At 43.6% G+C, this 13,820-nt stretch overlaps 1 protein-coding gene across 2 annotated transcripts in view; it reads right to left on the bottom strand.

Annotated features, from left to right (window-relative positions):
• The window catches only part of efr3bb (EFR3 homolog Bb), a 76,674-nt gene extending 63,195 nt beyond the window's left edge, over positions 1-13,479 (bottom strand). The window contains exons 1-2 of one of the 2 annotated variants that reach the window (XM_084149339.1): positions 13,351-13,479; positions 12,525-12,685 (exon numbers count right to left, since the gene is read on the bottom strand). In XM_084149339.1, coding sequence (XP_084005465.1) covers positions 12,525-12,531 — 7 coding nt within the window. In that variant the 5' untranslated portion in view covers positions 12,532-12,685; positions 13,351-13,479. The remainder of the gene's footprint in view (positions 1-12,524; positions 12,686-13,350) is intronic. The other variant, XM_084149340.1, reaches the window with a different exon arrangement.
• Positions 13,480-13,820: the final 341 nt, after the last annotated feature.

Raw genomic sequence — 13,820 nt, 5'->3', positions numbered from 1 at the left:
GTTGTCTCTGGTCTGGCCGGGTGCGCTGTTTATCTGGACGATGTAGTGATATATGCATATACTTGGGAGGAACATCTGTCCCGTATTCAAGCCTTGTTCGAACGTCTGGCTGCGGGTCGCCTCACGATAAATTTGGCTAAATGTGAGTTTGCTCAGGCGACTGTTACATACCTTGGAAAGGTGGTTGGGCAGGGTGAAGTGCGTCCTGATCGGGCTAAAGTGGCAGCTATTGATGCTTTTCCACCACCAACTACTAAAAAGGAACTGATGCGTTTCTTGGGAATGATTGGGTATTATCATGGTTTTTGTAGGAACTTCGACTGTGGTCGCTCCCTTGACAGATTTGCTGAAAGCTAAGGCTGTTTACGTATGGTCTTCTCGTTGTCAACAGGCTTTTGAAGATGCAAAGAGATTGCTTACCTCAACTCCGGTGCTGGCTGCTCCTCGTGTGGATTTGTAATTTACCTTGCAGGTGGATGCTAGTCATGTGGGGGTAGGTGCAGTTTTGCTGCAAGCAGATGTGTCTGGGGTTGAGAGGCCTGTTAGTTTCTTTTCCAAAAAGTTTAACCATTATCAGTTGAACTAGTCGGTCATTGAAAAAGAAGCGCTAGCACTCATATGGGCGCTGCAACACTTCGAAGTGTATGTTGGGTCGGGAGTAGTACCTATTGTGGTCTACACCGACCATAATCCTCTCACCTTTTTGAGGTCGATGATGTGTCCTAATCAGAGGATAATTAGATGGTGTTTATTTTTACAATCCTTCCATCTAGATGTGCGGCACATCCGGGGGGACTGATAACATGATTGTTGATGTTCCTGAATGTCGCCCTGTTCGTGAATGTTTAGGATGCTGAGGTCTGGGGAGGAGGATGTTGGCTGGGGCAAGTGGAGGTGTGAACATGTAACAACTTGTTAATTTGGGACGCAGAGGCTGGTACGTTTTTCCGGGGTCCTTGTTGGTCCCCGGTTTTATGGGGGGGGGGGGGGTGTATGACGACCCTCCCACTCTGTCTGCCGTATTCTCACTCTTTGCTCTTGTTTCCTTATTAGGATGCTGGTGGGCGGAGTTGGGAGGGTCGTCAGCTACATGGGAAACACCTGGGCTTGGGTGTGTCCCAGGATAAATTGACCTCTTCCACATTCATTGAGGAGACTCTCTCCATGCAGACACCTTGCTTGATTGATTTTTGTTGTGGTATTTTTGTGGCTTTTTGGTTGTTTGCTTTGGCACCTTTCAACACCTTGCATTATTACATTTATGCATGCAAAACACTCACTTACACTACTGATTACTGATTACACACACCATTGTTAATTATACTTAGTTTACTTTAGTTAATAAATATATATTTTTGGTATTCCTTGTCTCCACGTTGTCTCCCTTTTGTTACAAGCTCTCAAAGTTCGCGACACAGTGCATTCTGATAGGTTGTTGTGCTGCTAGTTCTGCATACTCCTCATGCTTTTCACTTTAGTTTGAGAAAGAGAGAGAGTTAGAAAAAATGGGGGGAGGTAGAGAGGAAGAGGGGTATAGAGAGCTGGAGAGAAAGATGGAGAGGTGAAAGGATGAAAGAAGGACAGAGAGTGAGCAGGAATGAGGGAGACAGATGGAAGAGAGAGAGCGACAGATACCTAACCTAAAGAGAAATACATGGACTTAGTACACAGACAGACACACAGACAGGGAGGGAATTTCATCAACAGCTCATCTCGTTATGTCTTATCTGCACCTGCTGTCACAAAGCTGCTCTGTGTTTTTCCAAAGACACGTGGCCAGCAAATGTGAGCAAATATACCCTTCCATTCCCATCAGTACGCACTTTAGCACTTTATCCTGCTATCAATATCAGGAAATACAGAGACCTTCTAAATCTATCCATGGCTGTGTGTGTGCGTGCGTGCGTGCGTGTGTACGTGCGTATGATCTCCAAAGACTTATCCATCTGCTACTTCAACAGAACCGCTACTCCCTCCCCTGCGTGAGATTGATTGCACTCTGCTATGTGTTCGTCTGTAAATGTGTGTGTGTCCGAAGCAGAGTATGTGAGCGGAGCGGAGCTGGAGCGGAGCATGCCCAATTTGACTGGAGCAAGATTCCGGCCTTCACGCCCGCTCCAGTAGCGCTCACTTCACGAGCTCAGGGCATGCCCGCCCCAGCATGCATTTGTAGTCTACTTGTGTGCTGCTATAGACCCTTGCTTTAACTAATGTCATGGAGTTCGCTAAATATTTTCATAAAGAAACTGATAAAACGCACAGGTGCTAAATCAAGGTGGCTTACAAAGATGAGGACCAAGAGCAAGAGAGGGAGTGCGGTGATGTAATGTCCACAACTAAAGAATCATTGTGGAATCTGAAAATACACTTATCCTAAAAGCATGATGGTGTGCTTACTACATGCACATGCTAAAAGAAAGGAACGAGGTGGGTAGATAACTAAGTGTTTCATTGTAGCAAAGTATTTATAAACTAAAAATCAGATCTCTTAAACGTTTCGTAAATGTTTGTTCTATTATTTATACAATAGGCCATAATTGATTTTGTTCCAATAGGTCTGGCATATTCCCACGCTCAAGGAGCTTTCCATTATGATTGGGTTATTTTGCCTAAAAACCTTTAGGCTTACCTATACAAATAAAAATAAAGATCTACAACTCTGTCCAGATTGGCCAAAAGGGTGTTTAGCATCCCCAGTGGCACTGCAAGTGTGGAGAGGATATTCTCCGCTGCTGGCCGGCTCTCCAGGCACCATTGCATGAGCCTGAAGCCACAGACCGGCCAAACTCATGTTTCTAAAAATTAATTCTAAAAATTAATTCAAAAAGGCACTAATAAGTAATTTTTCATTTCATTTGTATTTCATTCTTAGTAAGTCACAGCCTACATGCGTAATTTGTAGACTATAATGATTTAATACAACGAAATGTATATACATTTGTTTTACTTTTACGACTTTTTCTCCCCAATTTCGTTGGTAGTCATAGTCGGGAGAGGCGAAGGTCGAGAGCCATGCGTCCTCCGAAACACGATCCTGCCAAGCCGCACTGCTTCTTGACACACTGCTCGCTTAACCCGGAAGCCAGCCGCACCAATGCGCCGGAGGAAACACCATCCAGCTGGCAACCGAAGTCAGCTTGTAGGCGCCCGGCCCGCCACAAGGAGTTGCTAGAGCGCGATGGGACAAGGAAATCCCGGCCGGCCAAACCCTCCCCTAACCCGGACGACGCTGGGCCAATTGTTCGCCGCCTCATGGGTCTCCCGGTCACGGCCGGCTGTAGTGACGCAGTGCGATGCAGTGCCTTAGACCACTGCGCCACTCGGGAGGCCCCGGAATGTTGTTTAAATGCTGAGCACTTTATGTCACTACCAGCCTATTGTGTCGCACTCCCAAATGCTTCACAATCTATTTCTTTGTAGGCTATAGCCTTGAAATAATATAGCCTAAATAATTCCTTTTTGTTCCTTCTTAGGCTCCCTGTCTGGCTCCTGACCTATTTAGAGTGTTTATATGCTGTTTAATATGACATGTAGCCTATTTGAAATTATGTTCGCTTCTTAAATTCACCTTTTCATGTTTGTTCAAATACTTTTCATTCAAATCCATATGGTTTGGTTTCAATACTTAAAAACCAATTGGTAGGTCCAGGTAGTCACAAAAATAGGTGGGTGTTGATTAAACTGTGATTTTAATGAATGGAGCGAATTTGGAGTGAGATTTCCAAACGCTCAACTCCGCTCACATGCTCTGCTCTGGTGTGTGTGTGTGTGTGTGTGTGTGTGTGTGTGTGTGTGGGGCGGGACCAGGTTCTGAGAAGTATCGTGACCAAATGACGTCATCACACACACTCTCACATACCTCCTACCTACTGTGCTCAGCACGCTTCACTGTAACCAGTGCATACTGCAAAGATAATCCAGCAAATTATTGTATGCTACATGCACAGCAATCACACACACACTCTGTGCTCTGCTCACCATGATGGCTAAAAGCAGGGAGCCTTCAGGGTCATTACATAAGGGGGGGAGACCACTGAAGCTCCTTTCTCTGTTAAAGTCATTAATAGGAAATAGGGACAGAGTACCAGTGAGTGCCACTCAGGCCACACAGAAACACGAGACCCTCGGCCACTATCACTAGCAGACATTTCCACAGCCAAACAAACACACACCCCGATCGTAAAGAAGATCACGGAACATACACGTCCAATTCATTGAACGTGTCAAATGCTGTGTGGGTGAGAGAAAACATGTTGGATGAGCACAGTCCCTACTCTGAGAACAGCTAAACACGACATCATTAGGCTATATGTACATCCTTCATCGTACCTATCAGTTGAACTATGCATCTTCAGACCTGTATGAACATGATCCATACAGCTCAATAGTGTACAGTAATGCACTGAACTGAATGTGAGCGCAAAGAGAAGTCAGCATGTGGCATTCACACCACAGCTAAATGAATGGCAGCATATTGAAGCACCATTGGAAAGATAATGAAAAACATCCTGTATTACCTGAATGAACAGTGGCTAGCTAATTCTACCACATGGACCAACATCAATACACTAATTTAGCTCAATAAACAACAGCCTCCTGGAACATCTAGACAAACAACCTCCACACACACACACACACACACACACACACACAGGCAAAATGCCATATTAGCAGTACAGCTAGTAAGGCATGGAAATTGCCAGGGACCTAAAGATTCGATATTATCACGATACGATATGTATTGCAATTCTCACGATTCTATATGTATTGCGATTCGATACTGCGATTTTATTGCGATTGGATGTTCCAAAAACATTGCTCAATATATGTCTGCGGAGAGACAAGAGAAAATGTGTTTTAATTAGTCATGGAAATAAAAGTGCTGAAAACAATTTGGCTCACTATTTAAAAAGAAGATGGCTCTAGGATGAAAAATACCTGAGTTTTGGCGCAGGTACAGCAGACTAGCGCTAGCTAGCGCTCATATACTGTATATACAGTGGGGGGGGGGAAGTATTTAGTCAGCCACCAATTGTGAAAGTTCTCCCACTTAAAAAGATGAGAGAGGCCTGTAATTTTAATCATAGGTACACGTCAACTATGACAGACAAAATGAGAAAACCAAATCCAGAAAATCACATTGTAGGATTTTTAATGAATTTATTTGCAAATTATGGTGGAAAATAAGTATTTGGTCAATAACAAAAGTTTCTCAATACTTTGTTATATACCCTTTGTTGGCAATGACACAGGTCAAACGTTTTCTGTAAGTCTTCACAAGGTTTTCACACACTGTTGCTGGTATTTTGGCCCATTCCTCCATGCAGATCTCCTCTAGAGCAGTGATGTTTTGGGGCTGTCGCTGGGCAACACAGACTTTCAACTCCCTCCAAAGATTTTCTATGGGGTTGAGATCTGGAGACTGGCTAGGCCACTCCAGGACCTTGAAATGCTTCTTACGAAGCCACTCCTTCGTTGCCCGGGCGGTGTGTTTGGGATCATTGATTGTCATGCTGAAAGACCCAGCTACGTTTCATCTTCAATGCCCTTGCTGATGGAAGGAGGTTTTCACTCAAAATCTCACGATACATGGCCCCATTCATTCTTTCCTTTACACGGGATCAGTCGTCCTGGTCCCTTTGCAGAAAAACAGCCCCAAAGCATGATGTTTCCACCCCCATGCTTCACAGTAGGTATGGTGTTCTTTGGATGCAACTCAGCATTCTTTGTCCTCCAAACACGACGAGTTGAGTTTTTACCAAAAAGTTCTATTTTGGATTCATCTGACCATATGACATTCTCCCAATCCTCTTCTGGATCATCCAAATGCACTCTAGCAAACTTCAGACGGGCCTGGACATGTACTGGCTTAAGCAGGGGGACACGTCTGGCACTGCAGGATTTGAGTCCCTGGCGGCGTAGTGTGTTACTGATGGTAGGCTTTGTTACTTTGGTCCCAGCTCTCTGCAGGTCATTCACTAGGTCCCCCCGTGTGGTTCTGGGATTTTTGCTCACCGTTCTTGTGATCATTTTGACCCCACGAGGTGAGATATTGCGTGGAGCCCCAGATCGAGGGAGATTATCAGTGGTCTTGTATGTCTTCCATTTCCTAATAATTGCTCCCACAGTTGATTTCTTCAAACCAAGCTGCTTACCTATTGCAGATTCAGTCTTCTCAGCCTGGTGCAGGTAAACAAATTTTGTTTCTGGTGTCCTTTGACAGCTCTTTGGTCTTGGCCATAGTGGAGTTTGGAGTGTGACTGTTTGAGGTTGTGGACAGGTGTCTTTTATACTGATAACAAGTTCAAACAGGTGCCATTAATACAGGTAACGAGTGGAGGACAGAGGAGCCTCTTAAAGAAGAAGTTACAGGTCTGTGAGAGCCAGAAATCTTGCTTGTTTGTAGGTGACCAAATACTTATTTTCCACCATAATTTGCAAATCAATTCATTAAAAATCCTACAATGTGATTTTCTGGATTTTTTTAAATCTATTTGTCTGTCATAGTTGACGTGTACCTATGATGAAAATTACAGGCCTCTCTCATCTTTTTAAGTGGGAGAACTTGCACAATTGGTGGCTGACTAAATACTTTTTTCCCCCCACTGTATATTTATTTTTATCAATACTTGGAGTCAAAGTACTGATATAATATTGTCCAAAATTAATATTGCGATAAGTAACTATCCATTTTTTCCCTGGTCATTCAACAAGGGTGACTGTGTCAGTCTATTACACACACACAAACATGTATTAGGCCAGTGCAATAAGAGTGTGTATTATACACACATGTAAAATATACATTGATATGTGCACACACACGAATATGTCAATATACTATAGAGGACCAGAAGACGGCTTCAGTGACAGTATAAGAAGTTACCGATAAGCAGCAACTTACATAGTTCACCTAGAATGTACATGATCAGAGACACAGCTGGACACCTCTTCGGTACCACCACAGAACTACAGTTAACGCTATTAGAATACTATATATTATATAGTTCCATATGCATACAAGTCACATACTAGTCAACATGCATCACATACTAGTCTACATGCATGAGATATCCTACACTGTCTAGAGCAGTGACCATCACTGGGAAAATAAAAAAAACATGCCATTTAGAGAAGGTAGGAAAACTGGCTCAACGGAGGATGATTGACATTGCGCACAGACACACACAGAGAAAAGGGATACTTGTTATTCTTACCGTACATCGAACACGATGCTTGACGCGTTTCACTGTCTGCCTGCAGCCTCTCTGAAGCGGTCACGGTTATTCACACACACACGCTGCTGTGCAAACAAGACACCGAAAAATACACACACCCACACTGTGTTCTCTGGGGTTAATACACATATACACGGTTACATTCACACACACGGTCTTGTAGGCTTGCAAGCTTGCTCCTAGCAATAAAAATGCGCACACATACGCGCGCGTACGAGAAGGCTGACCGACAGCGTCAGCGAGAAGTGTGTTGCGATGACCTTGGATTTTCCCGTTAGCGCTCCCAATCGCTCGGTCTCAAGAGAAGGACGCCGATTTCACACACACGCACCCACACCTCCCCTCCAATCACAATTCACACACGAGAGAGAGCGAGAGAGAGAGAGGAGGAAAACAGCTCTGCACCTACAGGGGTTGTGAGGGAGAAACCCTCCACCCACGCACTCTTCTGCTCTCTCCCCACCCTCTGCCTGCATCACCGTCTCCCCGTCCCCCCCCCGTCCACCATCAGTCTTTCCATTTCCTCACTTGCCTTCCCCCACTAGCCCCCCCTCGCCTCCCCCCACTAGCCCCCCCTCGCCTCCCCCCACTAGCCCTCCCTCGCCTCCCCCCACTAGCCCTCCCTCGCCTCCCCCCACTAGCCCTCCCTCGCCTCCCCCCACTAGCCCCCCCTCGCCTCCCCCCACTAGCCCTCCCTCGCCTCCCCCCCACTAGCCCTCCCTCGCCTTCCCCCACTAGCCCTCCCTCGCCTTCCCCCACTAGCCCTCCCTCGCCTCCCCCCACTAGCCCTCCCTCGCCTCCCCCCACTAGCCCCCCCTCGCCTCCCCCCACTAGCCCTCCCTCGCCTCCCCCCACTAGCCCTCCCTCGCCTCCCCCCACTAGCCCTCCCTCGCCTCCCCCCCACTAGCCCTCCCTCACTCAATCTCCCTCTTTCCACTTCCTCCCCTCGCTCCTTTTCTGTGCCAAAGTGTGCTACATTTCATGACCATATGACAAGCATACTAAGCGCACAGCTGGCTTCCTAAATATGGATTTTTTTCCAAATAGCTCTCAAGTCTCAAGTTCAAAAACGTCTGTGTATCATCTTTCTGTACGACTGACTGCTGAGTGTGTGCATACAGCAGGTATAGGGCGATTCCAAGCCAGCGGGAACGGAAAATATGTTTGGTATCTCAGATTGTTCTGGCAATTCTCACATAGGAATTTCATTGGGAGGAAGGATGTTTAACATGCTTTTTTTTTTTGCTGCAGACTAACCGACCATCATTAACCGGTCAACAAACTAACTTTTTTTCCAAATAGTAAAATTATGTGACCAACAGAAAATACTATGCATGCAAACAAGGAACAGACATTTTTCCATTAAGAGCTTGCAACATGCAACAATAGCAAGCCTATCGTCTTACAGTCAAAAGGCTATAGCAATCATCAATCAAATGTATTTATAAAGCCCTTTTTACATCAGCAGATGTCACAAAGTGCTTATACAGAAACCAAGCCTAAAACCCCAAAGAGCAAGCAGATGTAGAAGCAATGCAGATAGCCTATTACTGAACATGCAACTCCTGTAATGAAGCAGCTCATAACACGTCATTTTAAAACATTTGCCAAAATGCAATTCGCGGGAAAACTGTTCTAAACACCGCACCTAAATGCGAGCGGTTCTGTGAAATTGATGAAAATCTCCATTAGAAACTGAGAAAGAGGGGGAATCTAATAGCAACAGCTAGGATGGGTTCCTAATATAACTAGGATTGTGCCTTTGGCTTCTGGACGACGTAAGAAAGTTGATATGAAAACCAATAGAACAGGAGAGACATCTTGATTAATGGCATGAGGAAGTATTTTTAGAATAATTGCTTCCACGTTTCTATTGTTGGATTTTGACTACTTTGAAGCAAGGTAAAACATGCCTCATAATTTGAAGTAAAGTAAAGTAAAACGTTCAGGTTTCAAGCAATTATACTGCCTCAAACTCACATTGTTAAGTGGTGGTTGACGCGCTGATAGCCTGCCTATCGTTGACTATAGCCTATGGCGAATGGGAGGCGCTCTTTAAGTTGAGATAGAGAAATGAAAATAGTTGCCCTTTTTAATCGTGGCCATCAAAACACGATTGCATTTAGAATTGTTATTTGTTGCGCAATGACTGGGCTTATAAAAGCACATATTTCACTCCATTACCAGCTTTTTGAGGAGCTACTCTGGCGCTGTTTTACAGGTGGTAAGCTATTCCGCTCCTCAAACTAGGCTCTGTATGCTGTGCAGGTGGGATAAATAAGATACATGAGGACTAATGAAAATACACTCGCGAATTTAATTCCACTAAATTATGCAAATTAACCTATAGACCGATAAGCATGACCAGTCAAATGTATTTTCGGCGTTTAACCGATTAACATCCCTACATGCTTTTTACATTTATATCACTAACCATTATTTATTTTGTATCATGATTAAAGTGGCCATTTTAGGCACTTTGTAGGCCTATAGTATACATTCCTTCTGTAAGACTTTATGATCCGTGAACCGTACATGATACAGACAACATCTTGATGTCATTATACTCCTTATAATTGTGCTCTCAAATACGGAGTATGTCTATATTCTGAAATAATATTTTTCACATACATTTATTCAATGTCTCAAAACGACCCTTTTTGATTTTGCTTATTTTTTAGACATTATATTGTTTGAAACAATATACTCTTTCAAACACATAACATTTCCAGAGTGGGCTCTCTAATTAGTTTAATGATATGACCTATTTTTTTTACATAGGAATGTATGTTATAGGTCATTAACCAATCAAAGTCTTGCTTTAGGATTGCACATTCAGCAAATCACCAGCAGAGGGAGTTCCCTTTTAATCCATTTAGCATTCACTGTGTTTGTTGCTGGTGCTCATAAAATTGATCAGAACTTCAGAATTAGCAGAGAGCCAACTCTGGAAATTGTATGTACTTGTAGAGTATATTGTTCCAAACAATACGTCTTAAAATGAACTAAATCAAAAAGGGTACCGGTAGTTTTGAGATATTCATATTTGTAATTTTGAATACATTTATGTGAAACTTTGTATTTGAGATTCTAGACATACTCCATATGTTAGATAGAGCACACTATGAGGAGGAGTATAATGACACCAAGATGTTGTCTGTATCATGTAGGGTTCACCGATCATGTCTTACAGGAGGCATGTATAGGTCTAAAAAGGGCCTAAAATGTCCACTTTCATCATGATTTTCAAAAAAAATTGCTTGTGATACAAATGTAAAAAGCATTTCAAACATCCTTCCTCTAAATTAAGTTTCTATGTGAGAATTGCCAGAACAATCTGAGATACTAAAAATGTTTCCCGCTCCAACTGGTGTGGAATCGCCCTATTGCTGGCCAGCTTGTTCTTTCTCTCCTGAAGCCTCTAGCCTTCTTCTCTAATAAACAGTTTGAAACAAGCATCTGTCTCGATTGGTTGGTTACAGTATTCTTTGCCAATTTTGCGGTAGTATGATTTCTGTAAGGAACATTAGCAGTTTTTTGTGGAACAATGCATTTAATCGTCAGGTCATGATGTCATGATAATAGATGGTGATAATAAAAAGGCCTAGGTCATAGATCTAATTCCTACCAGTTAATAGAGCTGGATTGGGTTGCCCCTAAACTCTGATCTAAGGTCAGTTTTGTGTTCTAAGCCAAGGTTAGAATGTTGGGAGGGTAAGCTGATCTCTGAGCTAAGGAACAACTCCAGAGCCAAGTGATTGCAATGATGAATTTTGCATAGCCTACACTGGTCACACTTCCACACAATGAGCAATCCACCACCTACATGCACCTACTAAACCTGTCAAAAAGCTCTCAAATACTCAACATGATAAGATGGACTACTTAACAGCTCTCAAATTCTCAAAAAGGCTAAATGCCTGAGCAGACTACCAAACATTGTACCTGATAAAAAAACAGCCCAAGTAAACAAGATGAAAGAGAGTGAGTGTGGAAAAGGGTTGAGCCACAGTGAAACAGAATGGAACAAAAATACTGTTGTAGGAGGAGAGGTAAGAAGAGGAACAGTGAGACAGAGAACAGCGAGACAGAGACAGAGAGAGCGAGGTGGAGATGGGACCTCTTACCCCTGCCAACGCGATGATCCAGGAGGGAACGACAGTCCAGTGCCAGCCTCTGAGAGGCTGGGATATCGGGCGCAGGCAGGGGCATGGTGGGTACACACACACACACCGGCTCACACACACTCAAGCACACAGCCAGTCTCTCACACACAGAAGCAAATCCTCGCACAAAAACACACACCGACACGCTGGAACACATACAACACATAGGCTAGGCTATATAAAATCAAGTCCCAATGCCAAGACAAAAAAATTACTCACTAGTCTTGCATACAAATCAGTCCTGTCTTCAATCTACACAACCGCTCAGAGCCTCAAACAAGCCTGTAGTGTTACTGACGACACTAACTAAAGACTGTCAATTTCTTAACACAGAAACACATTGATTGACCACTAACTCAATAAATAATAAATAATAATAATAACAACATGCCCTTCACATGTACGCACCAGCTTCAACCTCAGCAACAAAACACCACACACACACGCCCTCCATACAGCTCCAACCAATGTGAAGAATTTCACAGACACACACAGCCCTTATGGCCCCTGCCGAAGACAACTTGTGTCTCTCTCAGAGTCTCTGTCCTGTGTTTCTTCTTCAGCTAGTGGAGGAGCTAACTGAGAGAACAGCCTGGGTGCCTTGGCTTTCAGTGCACTATGAGATTAGCGATTAGCCCCTTCTATAGCTGCTCTGCCTCCCTCTCTATCCCTCTCTCATTAATAAACATCTCACTAACACAATGGGCTTCACTATCCACCCTCTGTCTCTCTGTGAGAAAGAGAGGGAGGGAGGGAGAGAGAGAACAAGCATCAGAGAGGCAGCCTTTCAGCTACTTGGCGAGAGGTTCAAGAAGTTAAATCGCCAGCAGACACCAACGCTGGGGATACGTCTGGAAAATGTTATTTGTATACACTGACCCAGGACACACTCAGACACAAATACAGATAAACTAGTACACACACACACACACACAACCTATTACATAAGAGGAACATGGGCACCTCCTTGAGTGATTCACTTAAGATTTTGGATTAAGCAGCTCAGGGCCTTTTCTGCCTCTGCAGCAGATCAGCTTGGAAATGACCTCCACTGCATTCAGGATGCATAACCCTCGTGTACTACAGTGTTGAAGCTATTAGCGAAATCGCCGATATTGCTTACCTGTCATGTTCACTATTCGTCACCAGGCGTCGTTGTTCTCTACGAGCTGGTTCTGTCTAATCCAGTGTAGGGGTTTAGTTGGGGGTGGGGGCAGGCACAAAAGGAAACCGCAGGATATCCGGGGGCAGGCACAAAAGGAAAACCGCAGGATATCCTTAGGCCTGTGAAAAATGTTGTTAGGTTAGCTAGTAACTAGATAGTACAGTTGGCACATTAGGCAACTACTGCAAGGAAATGGTTAAACATTGACTAGATGACAATCTGCCTTCTCTCTCTGTTCATAGGCTGTTTACACATGCAAATTCTCACTGATGAACTGTCAGCTAAGCTAGCTAGCAGTTACTGGTAACGTTAACCAAGGTGTAGCTAGCTAGCATTTTAAGAAGTAGGCTGGCCAGCTAGCTAGACTACGTTTAACTATAATCAACCACTTTGTTAGCTAGCTATCTGACAGCATAATCGCTAGCAAAACAATGAACGTTAGCTAGCTAACATCTATTGCCACATGCGCTAGCTAGCTAACGTTATCTAGCTAGCTAGATGCTGCTGCTAGCTATCATTTGTCAGTTAGCAAATCATTTCCCCTCTTGACTAGTTAATATCAATGACAGTACAGTAGGTTTAGAAACTCTGCTAATATTGTTGAAGTCAAGCACCAAGTTATTTAGGCAGTAACAATATTAGTTTTCTTAGCTTGCCACAACAGCATTCACACATTTGGCTAGCTAGGTAGCTAGTTAATAATGTTAGCTAGAGCTGGCTTATTGAATCACTCAAAGTCAACTATAATTGTGAATGAAGAAGTGGTCGTAAAAAACGTTCTCACCGTGGGTGGAGATCATGAAATTGATTACTCTAGCCGAAAAGTATCCCTAACTTGCTGTCCAGCTGCGTTGTCTATGTAGCTAGCTACCGTTTTAAATCCCCCCCGTAGCCTGGGTTTGAAGAAGGGTCCACCCAGTTCATCGTGTCCAGTCAAATTCTGTATGTATCCTTTTTATATTTTTCCCCCAACCACCACGCACGCTCGAGCTTTGTTTACAAGAACAACATGCACTTCTTGCAGCAGTATCCTTGACATTCTTGCCAGATGTTTTCAAGACATAAACGGCTTTTTACAACAAATGTGTAAGGTACATTGATAATAATGTAGATATTTAGCTAGCTGTAATTATCCTGCAGCCTAACTAAGCATATTATTCGTTTATTTCTTCTTGAATTTCTATAATTGTCTATCAGAATATTTAGGATATAAGAAAAATGCAGTTGCTTTAGTTCATCTAATATTTATTTGGC

This window comes from Coregonus lavaretus (genome assembly GCF_964263955.1).
Source record: "Coregonus lavaretus genome assembly, chromosome: 31".
In the NCBI taxonomy this organism is placed as follows: Eukaryota; Metazoa; Chordata; class Actinopteri; order Salmoniformes; family Salmonidae; genus Coregonus; species Coregonus lavaretus.
Note: the sequence above shows the minus strand (reverse complement) of the source record. Positions and strands in the feature narration are given on the sequence as shown.